Source organism: Lytechinus pictus, chromosome 1 (genome assembly GCF_037042905.1).
Source record: "Lytechinus pictus isolate F3 Inbred chromosome 1, Lp3.0, whole genome shotgun sequence".
Taxonomy (NCBI): Eukaryota; Metazoa; Echinodermata; class Echinoidea; order Temnopleuroida; family Toxopneustidae; genus Lytechinus; species Lytechinus pictus.
Window position 1 is genome coordinate 1,369,419 of NC_087245.1, and position 23,010 is coordinate 1,392,428.

General features: G+C 37.3%; 1 protein-coding gene across 2 annotated transcripts in view; it reads right to left on the reverse strand.

Annotated features, from left to right (window-relative positions):
• LOC129254076 (putative carbonic anhydrase 3) overlaps positions 1-23,010 on the reverse strand; it is a 49,055-nt gene continuing 26,045 nt past the window's right edge. For both annotated transcript variants that reach the window (XM_064104893.1, XM_064104887.1), the window contains 7 exons: positions 16,544-16,582; positions 9,731-9,898; positions 8,183-8,343; positions 6,958-7,050; positions 4,428-4,494; positions 2,722-2,879; positions 1-344 (listed from right to left, as the gene is read on the reverse strand). In XM_064104893.1, the coding sequence (XP_063960963.1) occupies positions 96-344; positions 2,722-2,879; positions 4,428-4,494; positions 6,958-7,050; positions 8,183-8,343; positions 9,731-9,898; positions 16,544-16,582 (935 nt within the window). In that variant the 3' untranslated portion in view covers positions 1-95. The remainder of the gene's footprint in view (positions 345-2,721; positions 2,880-4,427; positions 4,495-6,957; positions 7,051-8,182; positions 8,344-9,730; positions 9,899-16,543; positions 16,583-23,010) is intronic.

Sequence of the window (23,010 nt, forward strand, 5' to 3'; positions counted from 1 at the left end):
ATTTTTTTTTCTTTGTAAAGTGAGATAGAAAGATGCCGCCCTTTAGATTGCTAGTTTGTTATGTCAGAATACCAATTATGAATAGCAATAACGAATCAAAGCCTGAAAACGAATGTTGTAATGAAAGCAGCCAGTATCACGGTAACCATTCCAGGGGATGATCTCGCTGCATCATCAGTGGGTGATGGATGGAAGTGACCATCATCGCCCTCATCGTCATCAGTGACCACGGAATAGATGGTGCGCAAATTACGGTCCTGAATATCACGGTAATTATCGTACATATGCATCTCATTGCCGTCTTCATCTACCGCTTCACTCATCAGTTGGCGCATGGTTTGCAGCTATTAAAAAAAAAACGAAGAAAAGTGTGAGACAAAATTGATCTCATTTGTTGGCCTTATTACTTCGTTCGTTTGCATTTCATTCCTTCATGGTCCAATTTGTTTATTTGATATTTTTTAATCATAGATCTACCTTTTATACCGTCATTCATTCATTATATTATTATTTAATATATATTGGTGTGTTTTATGATGAATGAATGAATTAATTAATTAATCAATTAGTTAATCAATTAATTAATTAATTTTCATCCAATACAATAATGATAACCATTTTATAAGATTATAGCCAATTAGTTATGAATACATAGACAGCAAGGATAATAAGAAACAGAAAATTGCATTTATGCTAGTCATTTCTAGTCCCTTGTAGTATGGCCGTTTAAACGTTATGTTTTTAATCTTGGTAGTTACAAATGAACAAAAATTGATATTGTATGATATCTAGCATATGAATGTAGTCTGTAACAAAGACTAAAAGTACTGATATAAAATGATAACAAAATCCCATGTCTTCAATTTCTACACAGATATGTTCCAAGGCAGCTTTACGAAAAGTTGACCTTAATGGTTTCTTTCTTATTCTGATTGGTAGCAGGGGCGTAGCAGGGATCGGTGGCCAGGGGGGGGGGGGGTCAAGAGCCATACATTTCCCGGTCCATGGTATTAACAGTCAATGGCGTAATGAAGCAAACATTTTGAAGGGGCAAATAATGGCGTATCGGGGGGGGGGATGAAAAGTTGTGAGTGAGCAAAAGTTTCGACATTTTTACTGCAAAAATCAAATTTTGTGATGAATTTTGACATAACATTCAGAAAATGACATCATATTTCACCCGTCTCTCTTTCCTTTTTTTTTGGTCTGTACGCCAATGTGATCAGGGCTTTTTTAATGATTGTGCGCGAACACTAAACCTTACAGATTTTAAACCTTACAGATGACCGCTAATTAATTCAACGCAGTAACGTTATAATCCAAATGCTTTTAGGGGCACATGCATAGCAAATGTGGGAAAATTACAACAACAACAACAAAAGTTAGCGAGCGAAGCGAGCCAGAAAGAAAATGGCCTGTTGAAATGAAGTTCTAATTATGTGACCGATTTCCACATCATAGCAAATAACCAAATATTTCATTGTTTTCCATTAATTTCATTTCGTTGTCCCCTTTATTTTCTTTAATTTCCCCTTGGCTTTGAAACCCCCCTCCCCTGTACGCCAGTGCTTCAACGTAAAGTTTTATGCAGGAAGGGTCCATACAAGAGCCTGTTATAGAGCCCTTTGAAGGTTACCGATGAAGAGCCCCCACTCCCCTGGTAGCTTTGGAGATTTAACAAGCTTATGATAGACATTATACATAATTTTATGTGTCCGTTCTTTATTTTCAATCCTTGGCAACCCAGTCGTGTAATCTTGTCAGTTTCCTTTATTTTCAAATCTAGCTTTTGGCTCATTCCATTCTACATTCATTTCCCGCTTTTGTGTTCCCTTTTTGTCATCTTTTAATTTATTTTCCTATACTCTTTCTAATCATGCTAATGTATTGATATTTCGGGTGTGTGTTTTTTTTTGGTTCTTTCTCACATGTTTTTCTTTTCCCGTTTTCCTTCCGTTCAGTCCCTTTTGTATTTTTTTAAAGTTTTTTTTTCACGTTTCCCTCCCCCATTTCCTATTTTTTCTTCCTTTTCTTTCCATTTCGCCTTTTTCTTTCTTTCACCCTTTTCTCCTTTTCCCGTCCCCCCCCCCCCCCGGTGAATTCCGAAAGGGGCAACTTTCACCCCTGCCCACCCCCCCCGCCTGTTACGCCACTGACTATGATTGAACAGTGTATACATCCATGAAAGAAAATGATATATATCAACAAACTATAATGATTATACTTGACAAAGTAGAAAGTTAAATAAGAATAGAAATGAAATTATGAAAGAACTCATCAGAGAAGAAAATCAATAAGCCTACATCACAAATTTTGTTAATATATTATTTTCATAACTCATATTTCAGCACCTATCGAAATAAACAAAACCGAATACAATGATATGAATATAAGTAAAAAAAAATTATCTACAATACAAAAATGACAGCCAAGTCACGATCGTTGAAGCATGAACCATCTCCAGTTCTTTGCCAAATTTGTTCAATCATGAATAATCATGATTTGTATAATATTGAATCATATCAAATCAATTCAACTACAATGACTCCGGCAATGACTTCAAACGATATATAATTTAGTTTATAATAATGAGCATTTTGAACTTGGAATGTGAATGTCACTTTAGCCTTTCTAGTGTATTTATTGAGCTGTTGTACAATTAATACTATACAGTGAATATTTTTCAGCCAATAACCGCAATGTTTCATGCATATCTCTTACCTGACTCTTTGAAATTTTGATGGTATCTTCAAATAGTGTCCACGTCACAACTTCGTTGCACAGAGGTGTAGTGAGAGAACCATCATATCGCCAAAATTTATCAAGTGATGAAGGTAGTAAGGATGAGAGGGTCAAGTCGTGTATCTCTTCTTCAGTATCTGAAATTTTATTCAGATCAATATTGTTGTTTTATGCATTTTGAAACTCGATTGAAAATCTGGTTATAGTATAGCATATAATTACAGGGGCGGTGCTACAGAGGAGGGGGGGGGGGGGCTGGGGCGACTATCCCATCCATTTTTAGGTAGAAAAACAAAATAGGAGAGGATAAAAAAACTAAAATACTGAAATAGGGGAAGAAAGAGGGAGGAAGACGAGTATAAAAAGAGAGTTATGTGTCGTGTATTAAAGCTGATAATATCCGACATCAATATTGATAGGACGTCACCTTTAAACCGCCCCCACCATCAAATATCCTGGCGCCTGGCGCAAAAAATAATCCGTATGATAGTGTCTAAGCTTTACTTTTTTCCATCTAACTGGAAACCCCATGTTTGTCTTCCTTCGATGCTTCGCCCCCTCCCCTTAACATTATGTCGTCAACTTAAAATAATTCGTTCGTTTATTATATTTTGTTTGGGGGACTCTAATTCTGTAAATCATAAACAAAAGGCAAGGATCTCCGTAGTGCATGGTATATGGAACATGACAAAGAATTAGTCTGGATACTTAGCGGCATGTTTTCACCTACTCTATGATATTGATAGGGACGCGACACTGCCTCTAATTTCGCCTCCCACTTGTCGACTGCGGCCTTCTTGACTGCCAATCAGTGTCTGTGCCAGCAAGACTATGGTTATTCCTAGTGGCGTGCCTATACGCGCCATTAATAGTATAGTTATGGAATCTTTACTGTATTCGAAATACAGTATTCGCCGACCGTACAACGCAAACATCGCCAACATCCAGCAAAGTCACCATGATAGTCGAGCACGAATGAACATAGCTAGCCTGTCTGCCTGCACCGATCGTCAACAAAAGAGCACTCGTCAAATTAAATCTACGAATAGAACAAAATCACCAACTGTCAGAATTAAATGCGTGTATGACTTCACGTATATCCTTTCGTTGGAAAGAAAGTAGAAAAGCAAGCTTGGATGCCAGTGAGTGATGGTGGTGGTGGTGGGGGAGGGGGGTGATTGATATTGAGCTCAAATTTCCAAATTATAGCAATATCCCCAAATCAAGGGGTATTTCAAGGGGGGTACTAGAGCGGGCGATGCGAGCGAGTAAATTTTCATTCATTGGTTGAAAGACCAAATTGTGTACAATAACTTCTTTCAATATAGGAGAATATGAGGAATTAGATTCTCATATTACGAGAGAACGTGGTGAGCGAGCATAAAAGGTTACTCTCCGTCGCAGAATAACATGTGCATAAATTTCAGAGAAAATTAAGGGGCCATAACGAAATGACATTATAAAAAGAATATGAATGTATTACACTAAACTATTAAATGATAGAATAGTCGATGAGACTGAGAATTTCCACTTGCCAAATTTCAGCATATTAACAACATTTAAAGATAAATTTACACGCCTTAAATAATTTTTATGATACAAGCAATATTATTTCTTTATCGACTCAATGTGCGGGATTTTTGTACAAGTCACCCCCCCCCCCCATCCGAAAAGTGAATACTTACGAGGTTGCATAATGTGACTAACTTGATCCAGTATCTTGTCAAGTGCCTCGTTATCTTCGTCGTCTTCCTACAGATAGAATGGGAGAAAAAAATATGATTTATTGCATCGTCGATGTTTCCAATAATCAACCATAAACTTTAGAATTACCGTTTTTAAATTGTTATAATAATTAATGACAATGTCAAGTTTAGGGTATATGAACTATTATTGCAATATCAATTAGTTGTTGTCGATAATTCAACAATAAAATAATAAGGTTTGCATTATGACGCTCATATCTGCCATATATAATCAATTCCTCTTTGTCACAAAGTGAAGAAAAAAGACCGGAAAGAAGAAAAGTGGGAAAATGCCGGATGATGACGTGTGAGCCCCTACTTTGACATCCCCTCCCTTTTAATGTTAAAATTTTAAAGGTAAAGTCCACCCCAGAAAGTAAAGATAAAGAAAATCAAGCACAACACTGAAGATTTCATGAAGATCGGATGTAAAATAAGGAAGTTATGACATTTAAAGTTTCGCTTATTTTTCACAAGCACAACAGAGTGATATGTGAATGAGAGAGACAATGATGTCCCTCACTCACTAATTCTTTTGTTTTGTATCGTTTGAATGTTTCATTTTTTTACTTTTGTGACAACAACTTATCAATAAGGACCAACTTGACTGAACCATTAGATGTTACATATATATATATATGTATTATATATATATATATAATATTTTATGATGGTTTCTTGTCAATTCGAGGGTGCTGATTCCACATCTGAATGATGCCACTTTCAACCTTGGGCATTTTTCACCAATTGGCAAAATCCAATATGGCCAACAAAATATGCATTTTACCTATGGAAACCACAAATCTGCACATAAATTGACTATAAAATGCATGTAATTATGACCCAGGAGTGAAAAAATGTCTGAAAACACAATTTTTAACAAAATAATTATTTTCTTGATATTCAAAATCATGGCTGCCACGGACCACTGCCATACTCCGATTATAAGCAGAACATAATTTTCACAAGAGTGAGAACTAAAATTTTAACGCATGTAATCTTGATCTACGAGCTACTATATGAAAACAATCATTGCCATCAACGAAATATAAATTATCATTACCTATATCATGTATGTAAAAAATGTTGTATTTTGATATTCCAAACGTCCCTATAATTATACTATGAACAATATGAATGGGAAATAATTTTGACAGAATTTGGCTTTGCTTTACTACAAAATGCCTATGATGTAAGAATGAAATATATGGCAACATGTTTTCTAACGAGATACATTATTTATTTTGCCATATAGGCGATGAATGCTGTATTTTGAAATCCAAAATAGCCGTCGTATACCCTAACAGTATACAATGCGAATGGGGAAACTATACTTTTTCGATTAAGAACCGTATGTTTTACCCTTTCATATTGTGCATAAAGGAGTGTACAGGGTCTGTAGTGGCTTTATTGATAATGAGAACTGAAAAAAGAAATCATGTTTTCAGACACTATTACACTCCTGCTTCACAATTACAGACATTAATTTTTGATAGTCAAATTTTTGTGATTTCCATATGTAATTTTCATATTTTGGCGGCCATATTGGATTTTGCTCATTTGCGGGAAATGCTCAAGGTCACGAGAGTGGTATATCATTCATATTTGGAATTAACACCCCCAATTGACAAGAAACCATAAAAACATGTTTATCGAAAAACAAGATTTGGTCCATTATATATGAGACCCAGGATTATTTTAATTCAAAGTGAAATGTTGCATGTCGCTGGTTTCTCGTTTTCCCATGTTTAAGGCTAAACGCAGTCAAGTGTAAATCGAATGTGCAATATGGTTATTCATTCAGCTCCGTTGCATCTGTTGTTGATTATCTGAGAGCAACCCCCCCCTCCCCCTCTTTGAAATGAATATAACAGACAACAAATTAAAGAGGATTAGAAGGCGTTGAAAGGGGCGATGGTTAGAGTCAAGGGCCTAATGCATGTATAAGTCCAAATGGGAATGATAATAAGAATTCTTATTTTTAATTGTTATCATTAACATTTGAATTATGATAATAATCATTATCATTATTTATTAATTTGAGATATGATAATGGTAATGTTTCATAAAAAAAAATTAATAATCACATAGCAGTAACACCCCTTCCTTTCTTAAATGATTCATTGTAATTTGAGGGTCGATGATGATGCAAAATAGTACATTATCTTCGTTTTCGTGCGTAATACGGCTTATCAACAGAGTTTTTACAGGGGCGGAACTACAGTAGAAGGGGCTGACTGGGTTACACAAAATACTCAAAATGACCTCACCTGTGTATGGTCTTGCCTGCACACCCCCCCCCCCCCCATCAAAATACACTGGTACCGCCCCTGACTGAGTATATACAACTTGCTAATCTACCATGACAAGACCTTGAACATCATAATCATATTGGATGGTGGGTTGTAGGTCTACATGAAATCAATACGTTATGACTGTCAACAAACATAAGTAATTGAATATTACAAACCTCTAGAAAGAATCCGAGTACTGCAATGCCCCCCTTATTCTGTATAGCACTACCAGGGGCTTCAAATGCTGTATCATAATGGACGATGTGCATCTGTAGAAAAAGGGGACACAACTTGCAAATAATCATTCATACTTCTTCCTTATGTTTCGTAAATCGAGGAATGATTAAACTTTATGGAGTTTACACCATACTGACAATTTATGAACCACCGACATGAACAAGCAAGAAAAAAATACTTTTGGTATCATGGGATATACACATTTTCAACATCAATTTGAGATGTTACCCATTACATTAGCAGGTACGTAGCCACGGAGGGGGGGGGGCGGCATGTGTCCATTAAAAAAAATTAAATGTGTGTTGGAATCTATTACTTTAATAAAAGCCTTCGTACCAATCACTATACACACATTCCTCATAACTTTATTTGAAATCTGCCTCGATCTAACATCATTTCACCTACTGTAATATCAATCAACCATTTTTCAGAATTTGTAATCTGTAATTATCAAAGGTGCGTGAAAGGTCCCCTTTTCAGGTCAATAAAACACAGCTCGCTAGCTTCGTTTATTCGAAAACTAATACCCCCTAAAAATCATGTGTGGAGATCTGCGCAAGTGAGTGAGGGAATATGTGTATGGTCTATTTTCCCGACGCGCTATGCCAGGAAGCCTTTACGTCACCGGCTCTGATTTAAAATTTGCCCCCTCCGTAAAACTCTGGATTTGCCCGTTTTCCCCACCCCTCTATTAAAAAAGCAATCAAATTCTGGGTACGGACCTGCTCATTTGTGTAAAAATGGGTTTCCAGGGTAAATGTATTTTCTTTTATTACCTTCTTTGTGCGTTACAGCGACAAAGTGGGCGAAAATGCTATGGTAAAACAATAAAATTTGAACGTCAATTCTCTGAACCAAATTACAACATTAACATTGACGAAAACCACGGGCGGATCCAGCTTTCGCCAATAGGGGGGGGGGGGGTCGATTTTTTTTAAACCGTATTTTTCCCGATCGGGCGTCCAAAGTTTATTTTGTTTGTTTCTTTGAAGGGGTAGTCCTTATTTCATATTTTACCCTAACATATAAAAAATGTTAATGTTTTTCTTCATTTTCCTCGGTCGATAACTTTTTTTTAGGGGGGGTAGAGGGGGTAAGGGCCCCAATGCCCACATCTGTACGCTAGTGTATGTTTGGGCCCTGAATAAATATCGACTTACGTACCTCAGCGGGATAACGCTCCCCATCAATAGTATGCTCAGACCCTTGCCTTTTAGTGGAACCAAAATGAAAATGGAACTGGTATGCCCTGAACGTTCCAGTCAGTCCGCCACCAGTTATATCATAATAACCTGTATCGTCACTTCCAGAGATTTCCACTTCGACTAACAGATAAAAAAAGAGTATCATGAATTAAGTTAAGTTCGACATCAACATAAAAAGGTTCATTAAATTGAATAGTACAACAAACAATGATCAAATTATTGTTTTTGATCTTTTCTGCAAACGTATACAACCTTTATGGTTCGGAAGACGAGAGGAAACTACTCAGATGAATAAAACAGTATATTATCAAAACAGATTACATCAATACAAATCAAATCCATTATACATTTATGATTGTGAGCTTGATGAAATAATCCAGGGATTTACTAATCAGAAAGCGTCAGTAGTCTTTCAAAATCATCTTGAATCGCTGCCTTTTCATCTACTCCTATTTGTTATAAAGTTTAATGGGGGATGAGCATCGAAACATTCGTGAAGATATTCATCATGGTTATAAGGTTGCTGTTAACTTGTTATGGCCGGTAGAGTTGAGATTGAAATTATGATTAATCAAACTGTTTTGGGTGTAAACATAATTATATATTTACTACGATTTGTCAATGTTATACTCACTTGTGAATCCGGGGGGGGGGGGGCAAAGACGACCCGCGCCGCCCCCCCCCCCTTGAGAGGCACAATTGATTTTTATTTTTCTTGCTTGTCAATTTTTTTTCGTAGACGAATGTCCTTATTCTTGGTTTGAAAACTTTTTTTTCCTTGTAAATTTTTTCCTCTGGAAAATGTGCCCCCCTTTTGGAAAATCCTGGATCCGCCCCTGGTTATACTGTTAAAGTTGATATAGTAATCTTGTAAATCTTGAAGTAAGACCCTCCCACTTTCTTACTAGAGAGCTTTGGATAGACAACCCAAGATTTCCACTCCAAAATGAAGGTTTTAGCATAAACGTAGCAATCTGATTTCCAGGGGGCGCTGCCTAACATACGCAGCACCCCTAGAAAAATAATGAGGGTACCCCCAGTACCCCCGCTTCTCAGGACCACGTTGTCATGCAGATATAGCTTGGAAGACACATTCTATACACAGTCAATCATTATGTTTGGTGGAAAGTTTTTCACTTATGCACAGTTTTGCTGCAATTGATTTTCCTTTGATTTTTATTATTTAAGCTTTACTTTTCCTATTAACATTTTCGGACGGACTGAAAATATTCATCTCAAGTTCGTTGAATTCCATGAATTCCGTGTTTTCCTGATATCCGTAATTTTTGTTGTTTTTCCGTTTTCTGAATCGCATAAAACTGTTAACTCTACTTTTAAATAATAGCAACTTATGTGACGTAGCTAATTTGTAAAAATATGCTTGCGCAGAATAGCTAATCTCTGTCTTGCGCACGTGCATCCCATCATGGTACTCATGCATGGTATGTAATTGGGCCAATCAATATCCTGACAGAAGTTGCGTGGCAGGTCTTATATCTAGACTCACGTGCATGGCCGTTGTTTTCTACAGTCGCGTCCATGGTAACATCTTCATACGACTCTAGATTGAATGAGGCATATTCAATATCTCGAGTCCACTTTGTGACGATGTTGATAGGTGATTGAGATGAGCCATCGCAGGAGGATCCCGGAATGTCTTTCCAAAAAGATTGATCTGGATAAAAGAGATTAATTATCATCATCATCATTATCATCATCATATCATCGTCGTCGTCGTCATCATCATCACCACCACAACCACCATCACAGTCATCATCATCATTACCACCCACATGACCACCACCATCACACCACTGTCATCATCATCATCATCATTATCATCATCATCATCTTCATTATCATCATCATCATTATCATCATCATCATCATCATCATCTTCTTCTTCATTATCTTCTTCTTCCTCTTCTTCTTCTTCTTAACGTGGAGGGAAGTGTCTCGTGTGAGCTCGTAAGATTTTTCGTTTTATTGGGCCTTTTCTGGTCCTATTGTTGTTATGAGTAGTATTTAGTGTTTTCTAAGGCAAAGCTTTATTTGGTCCACCATTGTTGGGTTGTATTTTTCTGTAAAATTGTGTAATTTTCAAGTGTTTTTTTTCTTGTTGTGAGTGAAGTGGCCATGGCGGCTGATGCTGGGCGGGAGCCCCGGGACCTTCCCGGGACTTCAGCCCAACAACCCTCGGGTTTTCTACCTACCCGAGTCAGTCGAAAGAATGGTATATGTTTTGTTTCGACTCCAACTATTTCAATTCATGATTATGTAAAGGAATTTGCTAACGCATGTGTACCAGCTGACTGTATTGTCTCGGCATCTCGCATCAGCCAACAGAGAATTGCAATTTATTTAAATTCTCGTACGGCAGTGCTGGATGCCGTAGACAAAGGCTTTACTTTTCAGAACTCGTTTATTGAATTGTCACCACTTACTTTGCCCACTACTCGTTTGACTCTCTCGAATGTATACCCTGAAATACCCAACGATTTGTTAGTGAAACAGATTGCAGCCTTTTGTAAGGTCGTGTCACAAATTCGTTCCATTCCATTAGGTTTCAAAGATAAACCATTTTCCCATATCTTGTCCTTTCGGCGACAGGTTCAGGTCCTTATTAATCCTAATGTTACCCCACCCGCCCATCTCGATTTCTCACTTGAGGGTGTGAATTATCGCGTCTTCGTTTCAACTGACGAAATTCGATGTTTTGAATGTGGGGAAATGGGTCACCTTAGCCGGACCTGTAAAAAGACAGACCGTCAAGGTCTTACCGAGAGAGTATCGGATAGGGGCAAGGTAGGTCCAAAACATCAACCAAAGGGATTTAAATCTCATATCACGAATAATGTGCCTCTTAATGTAGAGCCCGTTCATGGGCAGAAACAGAACATCCTCCCAGAAAGGCCCTCAAATCACGCCAATTCTGTCGGTTCTGAGGGGTCCTCTGAGATAAACGAGTCGAATACCCCCAAATCGCCAAAGTCCTCAGAACCACTGTTACCTTTTCCTCCACCACCCACTAGACTTTTTTCTGATATTGTTGCTAAAAGGAAAAGAACTCCTTCAAAATCTTCTCCTGACACCCCGATTCTTACTCCCCTCACTTCGAAAACTCCACCAAGGAAAATGAGGAAATCACCCCCCTCTACACCTATTTCAACAGGCCCCCCTCCTTCACCTGTCCTCCTGTCCTCTCCTGCCCCATCGTCACCTAACACCTGGTCCTCTTCAGCTCCGCCCCCACCCGGCATCCAATCCTCTTCAGTTCCACCCTTCCCCGCCTTTCAGCCCTCTTCAGTCACTCCCTCCCCCGTTATCCAGTTCTCTTCAGCTCCTTCCTCCCCAAACCCTTCCACCCCTTCCTCGTTGTGGGATGACACCCTGTCTGACGACGATTCGGTCGATTGGGCGTCATCTTTTCCGTCAAGTCAGGGCCCTTTGTCTGACAAAGATTTGTTGAAGTTTCTAAAGACAGTCAAAGCAAGAAAAAAACCAATTGAAATTGCCCGGAAATTCACCTCGAATGTACCCGGCCTTGTTAGGCAATTGATTCCTTTACGGAATAGTTCAGCCTTCAAGAAAAGTACCCAGCAGCGGGTACAAAAATTAATCAGAAAGTTAGAAGACTGTGCTTAGTTCTTTTTTTTACATGCTTGGTAAGACCCTGTATGCTCTCCACCTTGCAATGACCTTGTCATTCCTCACGCTGAACACTGGAGGATGTTCTGGATCAGTGAAAACTGCCTCTATTCATTCTTACATTGAAAATATTGCAATTAGTCCTGATGTTATTTTTCTGCAAGAAACTTATGATTTAACGCCACGTTCTTCTTGTTGGAATTTATGGAAATCATATTTGATAAATTGTTCTTCCGGTATCTCTCGAGGTTCCGGCATAACCACCATTGTAAAGAAGAATCTTGTTGGCTCGTTTGATAGCTTAGCTATAGTTGACAGTCATATACTATATTCGAAAATTTGCATTGATGATACATTTTATCACTTGTATAATATTTTGATACCACAAGATGATAATTTTGCTTTAAAAGCCATTAAATCACTTCATGATCACTTGTGCACGATAAATAATGGCGTTATTATGTTAGGGGGAGATTTTAATTGTACCCTTAACCCCGCTCTTGATCGCCTGAGCATGCCAAAAGAACATAGACATAAAATCTCTACACAACTTGGGAAAACGATTGATTTTTTCACCCTTTGTGATGCATGGCGCAGACTCAATCCTTCTCAAAAAGCTTTTACCTGGCATAGGCGAAACCCACGAAGCATTCATGGCGTCTCGCGTGCAAGACTAGATCGCTTTTATCTGCCTGTTGGTCTCACCCCTTCTATTCACAAATGCGGCATTTTACCATGCTCTCTCTCTGACCACGATGCGGGTTATTTAGAATTAAAACCTCCCAAACACAAACATAGGGGAAGTGCATACTGGCATTTCAACAACTCTTTACTTGATGACGAGAATTTCAAAAATATTATTGTACATTTTTGGACCGATTGGAGGCTTCACAAAAATGAATTTGTGAACATTTTGATGTGGTGGGATGCTGGCAAATCCCATATTAAAAGAATTACTCAAATGTATGGAAAAAAGATAGCTGATGAAAAACGGGCTGCCTTTGTGAAAATTAATAACACTATTGAGCAGCTCCAATCCAATTTTGTTTTGTCAAGTAATACAGAACAAGAGATAATCAGAAACAGAAAGGAACTTAATAATTTGTTAAAATATGATGCCAAGGGTGCTTTGATTAGGTCACGCTTTAAACTAGTCCAAGAGGTTGATACGAGCTCGTCCTTCTTTTATAACTTAGAGAAGTCGAACTCTTCACGGAAAAGAATTTCTCAGATCCGCCTCCCCTCAGGACGCACCACAGTAAATGAAAATGAAATTAAGAACCATGTGTACTCTTTTTACAAGGACCTTTATAGTTTTTCTCCCATTGATGGTATTTCTGCTGAACTTTTTTCCAACATTAAACGCTTGGATAAGGATGAACAGAAAAATCTCGATTCGCCCTTTTCAGTAGAAGAATTAACACAAACTGTCAAACAATTAGGAAAAGATAAAACACCGGGTATGGATGGCCTCACTACGGAGTTTTATCAAACTTTTTGGCCCACGTTTAAGAATGATTTCTTTGAAGTCTTACAATTTTCTATTTCAAATGGCAGTTTACCACGTTCTTTTCGTAGGGCAATCATTAGCTTGATCCCCAAAAAGGGAGATCTTGCTGAGATTACCAACTGGCGTCCTGTCTCACTTCTTAACGTGGACTATAAAATATTTGCAAAAACCCTTGCCAGTAGATTGAAACTCTGTATTGGGAGCATTATTCATGAGGATCAAACTTATTGTGTCCCAGGTCGTACCATTTATGATAACATCATTTTAATAAGGGACATTATTCATTATGCAAATTCTGCCGATATCCCTCTTGCCTTGGTGAATCTTGATCAAAAGAAAGCGTTTGATAATATATCTCATAAATATCTTTTTGATACAATGAAGGCAATGGGATTCGGATACTCGTTTATCTCGAGTGTTAAGTTGTTGTATTGTCATGCAGAAAGCTTTGTTAAAGTATGTGGTTCATTAACCGCACCCTTCCATTTCCAAAAAGGGATTCGGCAAGGATGCCCTCTTTCGGGCATGCTATACTCAATAGCAATTGAACCCTTTCTCAACTTACTTAGACAAAATCTGGCCCAGTGTAATTTTAAAATACCCGATATTAATTTGAATTTATCTGTATCGGCCTACGCTGATGATGTTACAATATTTTTATCTTCTGAAAATGGTTTTGATATTATTCAGAATGTTTATAATACGTACAGTAAGTCTTCTAATGCTTGTTTAAATTACAATAAGTCAAAGGGCCTTTGGGCTGGATCGTGGTGTCGACGAAATGATAAACCACTTGTTTGTCAATGGAGTAACGAAGGATTAACTTTTCTTGGAGTTCAATTAGGTAACACCAATACTTATTATCAACAAAACTGGGTGATTTGTAAGGATAGACTAAATAAAACACTTTCTCGGTGGACCCCTCTTTCTAATTATTTATCATTTAAAGGCAAGATTCTCGTAGCTAACCAACTAGCTGCCACAAAAGTGTTTCATTTTCTGGCTACACTATCGGTCCCCAATCACACACTCAATGAACTCCAGGACATGTTGGTCAATTTTGTTTGGTCTAATAAACGTCATCTCATTAAGAAACAAATATTGTCTTGTGAACCCAACAATGGTGGACTTGGTTTAGCTTCTCTCCAAGCACGAGTCCACACTTTCCGTTTCTGTTTTTTTCAACGCTTTCTTAATTTTTGCTCTCACCCTGCTTACCTACTCTGCTCTCTCAATCTTAAAAAATACAGGGGTCTAAACTTTGATTCCCAATTGTGTTTTATTGATTTAGACCCAAAATTTCTCACCAATCTGCAATGTTTTTACTCAGAATTATTAGTTGCTTGGAGGGCCTCAGGAGCTCACATTGACATTACTTCCCTCTCAGTTAATCATGTCTTAAACATGCCGCTCAATTATTTTCCTTTAATTCCCCCATCGCTAGAAGGCAGCACGGTCTTCCCTGCACGGCTCTTCGTGTGTCGAATCACGCTCATTAAGCACATCATTGACCCCTTCAACGGCAAGTGGCGCACAGTTGACAGCCTTCAACTCCATCCAGCCTACGATGCAAGTCGTCAACGCCTTTCTCGACGTTTGATTGGACAAGAACTTTCCATCCTGAAATATCGCCTATCTGCCATCTTCCCTACTATTTTTACTTTAGCTGGACTCAAAGCCCCTCTTCGTCCACTTTGCAGCTCACCCACCCCTTTAGTGATTAAACTGGTGAGAGGGACAGCTACAGCTGAACTATCTACAAAATATATTTATCGTGCATTGAAACGCCGAGTAAACAGTTACGATTCATCACTTCCTTCACACTGGCATGAAAATGGAACTCTCTCAAGTAACACGAAAATTAACTGGACACAAATATATGCCCCACCTACAATTAAAAAAGACGGGGACATACAGTACAAGCTTCTCCACAATGTCCTACCATCTCTACCAGTACTTCATCATTTCAACAAAGACATTCCAATTCAGTGTGGATGGTGTGGTGAGACGGGAACCATCTTCCATCTCTTAATACAATGTCCGGCCATCCAACCATCACTCATCGTTCTACATCATCTAATTAAGCGTCTCATTCCGAACATTATTATCGACTTTGAATTATACTGGGCGCTGGTTCCGCATGCTTCGGGCCGTTGCAGGGAAGCCGTGCGTTTATGTAATTTTTTGTTTATTAGTTTCAAAAGTACCATTTATTGGCTGTATCGTTCTTTGAATTTTTCAGTTCCCCTATTGGTTTGGAAATCCAAAGTGAAAAGCAGGATTCTTCTAGATTATGAGTTTCATAAGTTACAAAATAATGTCAATGCCTTCTCAAAGCGATGGTGTGTGAACAATGCTCTTTGTTCTGTCGGCACCTCTTTTGAATTAGTTTGGTCTTTTTGAATATAGGAATGTAAGCCTACCTTTACTTTACTGGTTGTGTAATGTTTTTTTTCTTGGTTTGTTTATATGAGTCCTTATTTGTACTTATAAAGTATATTATTCTCATATTTTATTTGTATATATGTTATAGTTTGATTGTAAATAAAGTTTCATTTTGAAAAGTCAAAAAAAAGTCTTCTTCTTCTTCTCCTTCTTCTTCACCTTTACCATCGTCATGAGATTATAGAAATATCCACTACCTTCATCGCCTTAATGTTCACAATGATGATGGTGATGATTATTATTCAAACCCTTATTCATTTTGAGGCCGTCATTACATACATCAAGCAACCCTCTCAGTGTGATGATCTGACCTGTTTTTTGTTTTATTTCCATATTATTTGTCTTGTATTTGAAAGAATGTGTTAACGTATTCATTAATTTTCTGATATATGTATGTCATGTTTTAAAACGCAGAAATTAATTAATCTAACGAACAAACAAACTTTCATATAGATAGAAAATAATTAGAAAGTAGACTGCATGACATAATAGAAGGTTATGGTCAAAATAAGAAACATTGTCAATATAAAAGGAGGAAAAATAATCATAATGAAATTGTTTATTCACGACGCTGAAGTCGATGTCAACAATTCGACACACAAGTAAGAGGCCTGTGGCAAAGAAACCAAAGAACTCAACCAAACTAATTGTTAAATTGAAAATATTTCATTTCTTCTTAAATTTTGTTTACCATAATTTTGTAGCTGGTGTACTTACCGGTATCACCAGCTCCTGCATAAGTCCAAGTGGAACTTGCTGAAAGATAAAGGGAAATTGATAATAAGACAATTAATTTCATTTACTTGTTCCAACTTAACCCCTCTTTCTCTTTTCCTTATACCCTGCCCCCTTTCTCCATTTTCTCTCTCGTTTCCTTCCCCTCTCCCCCCCCCCCTCTCTCTCTCTCTCTCTCAAGTCTCTTTTCTTTTCCTTTCTTTCTTTCTTACTCCAACGCACCTGTAAAGTATGCAGCAGCAAAACATGAATTCCATATTTTCACCAAATTCAAGAATTCAGTTTATTGATTTTTTTTCTCTACAGGTGTTGATTCTCTGGAACTGGAAGGTGTGTGTGATGTGTTGTGAAATGACAGCCCCCAATTTCCCCTATCTTCAATTTGTTCATTTCGTTTATTTCCATTTCACACAATTACCAAAGTCATTTTCTGTCGTACATCATGGCTTAAAAGTAAAAAATATATACATTGAAAATGTTGAACATAGACAAGATAACAGGTTCGTAATAGATTATCATAGATTACATGTATTTTTTTAAACCACTAAGTTGACAGTTAACATAGTAACTAACATAACTACCTTTTCTGAGAGTTTACGGGATGTCAATCCAGCATGACAATTTTGTTTATTCAGCTTATACCACCACCCATTAAAAGGCTGCGAGACATTCATGACATTATCGGCCACTCATGATCCTTCGAATCGGATCTAACTGAAGTGCTCAATATCAGAGGCAGTGATCATACAAGGGGTATGGCCAGTGGCGTAGCTACGGGGGGCCTGGGGGGGGGGGGGCACGTGCCCCCCTGAGATTTGGTGTGCCCCCCCCCCCCCGGTGCCCCCCTGAAAAAATTGGCAGAGCAAAAAAAAAGGGAGAAAGAAGAAAAGAAAAAGAAGGGGAAAGACAGAAGAAAAAAAGAAGAGGAAAATAAGAGGAGGAAGACGAGTGAATAAAATAATGTGAGGGGAAGACTTGCAAAAAAACCCAAATCTTTCATGTTACTATATAACATTTTTGCTCGCGCTTCGCGCTCGGATTGCCTGTTCGATGAGATTCATATATTGCTCAATAGGGTGATATGGAGTCGCCATGTATGTTGCTGCATATATGTTCTTTATTCAGAATGTGTTTGAATTATCCAGTATGAGATCAGAACTTTTATCAATAATTTTCTGCTCGCGCTTCACGCTCGCATTATAAATGATACCCAATTAACCACATCCTATTCATGATTTACAAAATATCAATAGAGTGTCCCGTTTTTATAAGAGTCAATCTAAGAAGTGACCGATCGGGGAAATATATAGGTGTAGATAATTTCGGCTCCCCCCCCCCCTTATTGGCGAAAGTCGGATTGGCCCTTGTGACACGCACAGAAAAAAAAATGTTGCCCCCCCCCCCTGAAAAAGCAAGGACCCCCCAGTGCCCCCCCCCCCCCAGGAAAAAAGTCCTTGCTACGCCACTGGGTATGGCGCAATTTTATGATTTTCTATGAGTAAAATATAGAGGGGGAGCAAAGGATAAAAAAGATAGGTCTCTATAGACAGAACCTAATTTTAATGATTGTATTATTATATGGTGAGTGTGATGGTGTACGCGTATGTGTGTGCGTTATATGTCGTGTTTTCTTTACATGTTGTTTATCTATGATGACGATGATGATGATGAGTGATGATGATAAGTGATGATGATAAGTGATGATGCATGATGATGATGATGATGATGGTGGTGGTGATGATGATGATGATGATGAGTGAAGATGATAAATGACGATGCATGATGATGATGATGGTGGTGATGATGCATGATGATGATGATGGTGGTGATGATGCATGATGATGATGATGGTGGTGATGATGATGATGGTGGTGATGATGATGATGATGATGAGTGAAGATGATAAATGACGATGCATGATGATGATGATGGTGGTGATGATGATGATGATGATGAGTGAAGATGATAAATGACGATGCATGATGATGATGATGGTGGTGATGATGCATGATGATGATGATGGTGGTGATGATGCATGATGATGATGATGGTGGTGATGATGATGATGGTGGTGATGATGATGATGATGATGAGTGAAGATGATAAATGATGATGATGATGATGATGATGATGATGGTGGTGATGATGATGATGATGATGAGTGAAGATGATAAATGACGATGCATGATGATGATGATGGTGGTGATGATGCATGATGATGATGGTGGTGATGATGCATGATGATGATGATAATGATGATGATGATGATGGTGGTGATGATGATGATGATGAGTGAAGATGATAAGTGATGATGATGATGGTGGTGATGATGCATGATGATGATGATAATGATAATGATGATGATGATGATAAAGAAGAAGATGATGATGATGATGATGATGATGATAATGATAATGATGATGATAAAGAAGAAGAAGAAGAAGATGATGATGATGATGATGATGATAATGATGATGTTTATGGCGATGATGATGGTGTTGGTGGTGTTATTGGTTGGTGGTGTTATTATATAGGGATTTTTCATTAATGGCATGTGACAAGTTAAGGTTTATAGTTTATACAAGAGAAGAGATGTTTCGGAGGGATATAGGGAATATGTTCCAAAGACGGGGGCAAGATATAGAACGGATGGAGGGTTGATCTCTGTTGCTGAAATAGTGAAGAAATGTAAGAAGGAAGTGTGGTTGACAGAGATTTATAAGTTTGAACAAGACGGCATTCGATAATGAAGTTCATTTAGTATAGGGGTAGCATTATGACACCATTTTTGGTTTTGACATATTAAGCGTGATCATTTATTCATAAGGTGTTGAAGTCTTCCTGTATAGATATTCTGTATATTTCCAACTTATCATTTGATTACAATTCGTAATTATTTGTATAAACTTAACTTTTTTTTGTATTATCACCTGTTAATAATTATGATTATTATGTTTTATGTATTATTCATGTACATGTATACTAAGATTGGGTGCCTTTTACTTTGTACATTTTATTCATGGCACGGCCCCAATACAAATCAGACTCTGTATCTGTTTGGGTTTTTTACCGTGTGAAAATAAAATTTATCTATCTATCTATCTTGTTTACTAATATCCCCAAGCAAGCACCCACCGTAGTCAAGCATGGAGGGCACACGTGCTGTCCTAACAATTAAAGTTATGACATGTGTCCTTATCTAAGAAACTCCTGATGCGATTGAGATTGTAGATTTGCCCGTTGAGCGGAGTACGACACAAGTTTGTTACATGTTCGGTCATTTTCATGGTAGAAGATATGGAAATATTTATGTCATTAATATAGGTTCATGGAACGGATTGAGGTGTGCAGGAGATGCAGTAACAGTTAAAGAACTCTGTTTTGCTACAACTTTACTTACGAATTGTAGACACAGGTCTATATAACTACCTAAACTTGTGTAATAAAAGAACTATCTGTAAAACACCAGTAGACATTGACAGATTCAGGATACGTGAAAGTACTGGGAGTAAAACAGACAATTGCTTCTTAATCGGCCAAGAAAGCATTGGAATGCAAGATTTAGAAGAAAAGATTGAAAAGCATACGTTGTAAGACAGGGGCGGCGGAACCGAGGGCAGGGGGCACTTGCCCCACCCCCCCCCCCCTTCCTCGTAGGAAAAAAATTCCTTTTTTCAAAATGGAAAGTGCCTTTTTTTTTATAGTAAAACATAATACATTTTAGGTTAGAATATCACAAAATTTCTGGCTCGCGCTTCGGGCTCGCATGATGATGATGGTGGTGGTGGTGGTGGTGAGTTAGAGTGGTGGTGATGATGATAATGATGATGGTTGCTAGTAGTGGTGGTGATCATGATTTTGTTTCTTCAAGTTCATACGCATTGAAGGGTTGGTATTTAGCTTGAACATCCCACCCACATCTTATACTTTCACCCTTTTCGTGGGAATATTGTGTTCTGGTGAGACACCTACACGTATCAAAACTCGATGAAAACATCTGCTCTCTATATTAAACATTTTACATCTCTATTCTTTCAGGATTTGAATCCAATTTAGTTTTTGAAAGGTCATGTCAATATGTTCACCCATCGATTCAACCTGTGAGAGAAATCGTGCTTGTCTGTTTTCTATTCTTCAATTTTTGAATATTTGGCAACTGTTGATAAATGCAGACTTTCACGTGAATTTAGTGTTAGTATGTTGAATGTTCTATGCGTGAAGCGATGTTGTATGTCCATGAAAAAAATTAATAATCGCTTGCTAGTTAGCCCTGCTTGATGTTCTCTTCACTTCATTATGAATAAATATCAATTTATATAACTACTTTTATAATTATGATTAGGCTATATCAAATATAGGAAGCACATGTAGGTTTACTGCAGATACTGCATTTTGGCGATACGGAAAACAATGATTTCTCGATTTTTTTTTTCGTCATAAAACTTAAAGGGATGGTCCGGGCTGAAAATATTTATACCTTAATACATAGAGTAGAATTCACTGAGCAAAATGCCGAAAATTTCATCAAAATCGGATAACAAATAATAAAGTTATTGAAGTTTAAAGTTTAGCAATATTTTGTAAAAACAGTCATCATGAATATTCATTAGGTGGGCTGATGATGTCACATCTCCACTTTCTGTTTTCTTATGTTATTGCATAAAATCATATTTTTTTCATTATTTCATATTTGTGTGAATAATATGTCTCCCTTATAATGAAATAAGTTGCAGCAATAAATATCTAATGCACTAAATCAGTTGTCAATCCAATTTTTCTAGTTCTTGGAGGAAAAAAATTGAATAAACCTAATTTCATATAATAAAATACAAAAGAACAAGTGGAGATGTGACATCATCAGCCCACCTAATGAATATTCATGATGACTGTTTTCAAAAAGTATTGCTAAACTTTAAAATTCAATAACTTTGTTATTTGTTATCCGATTTTGATGATATTTTCGGCATTTTGCTCAGTGAATTCTACTCTATTTATTAGGCTATTCATACTTCCAGCCCGGACCATCCCTTTAATGTTCCAAATGACAAAGAGTTTGATATAGATAATGTTAGCGATATGGTGTAGAACTTAATTGATTACACTCCCCTACTACACTCCCCTACCTCAATGTGATGATCAATATTTCTTTTGTCATTACAGACAGTACTTGATTGAATAGGTAGGCACAAAGTTGAGATCATTCAGATAAAATCCAGACATCGATATCTGTCGTCACGTGACGCGATCGAGATCAACGAGGTATAGGCCTATACCACTGATTGTTGAAACGGCGACAGGTTGTTCATAGTTTTGATGTTAAACGCGCTAGTATAATCTCACACTCTACAACACTCCACATAATACCAGAATGATGATACAGTCATACTTCTTGAAAGCCCCCCCCCCCCCCCCTTACGGAAAATGAAATATCTCACAAATTTGACAATAACAATTACAAGAAAATATATATATTCACACTTTTTGCTGTAGATAATCTAAGCGTGTACTATGTAGGCCTATTGGTGAAGAGTATAATGCATTTTGAGTTTGCAAATAATTGCATGGAAATAATTATGATCATTATAATTATATTTAAAAAATGGTTTCACATAGAAGTAATGCCGAAAATTTGTTTACAAATTATAATTTATTTTATTAAATCGCTGTCCGGAAAGCAGTAAATAACAGGTTCGAATCCCACTGGTTCCAATTTTTTCTGACTTATGATTTTCATTACAAATCGAGCATGCGATCTTCAACACATAGGAGTTATGCCGAAAATTTGTTTACAAATTACAGTAGTTTCATACAGCAATATGAGTTTTCAAATATAAAATAGGAAATCTGAAAGAAAAATGAAATAATCGGTGGTTGTCGCAGTGCCGTAGAAGAAGGCCTATACTCCAAAGCATTTTAAGATCATTCGAAAATAATATTAAGCATCTCGTGGGTATTTGTAAGAATTGCATGCACGAAAAATCCTTAGAAAACTTTGGGAAGCTTAAACTGTGTCAGGGACAATAATCATTTGATAAGGATCCGTGTCACCACTCTAGAGTAATACTGGCGACAGGGACATCATGTACAAAGACCTAATTTGTCCTAATGTCATTCTTTCAAATCCACAACTAGATTCACTTTGAGATGATCTTCTATCGTGTCATTTACATACCCTCATTCTTCTCATTAACGCGATATCACTTATCACCATCTTTGATATGATGTAATTATAGTCTTCTTAATTTATTTGTTAGTGACAAATGAACAATAAACTTTTCTTCACTAGTTCTTTTCCAGACTTCATGGAAAAAGTTCGAGCCTTACGTCTTCGTGATGACATTAAAGGTTGTTCCCTGATGTAAATACTCATAACTGATTGAAGCACGTCTGTAAATTACACAATTACGCATTTAGCATTCGAATACTTTTTATACCTTTTTTCTTTCTTT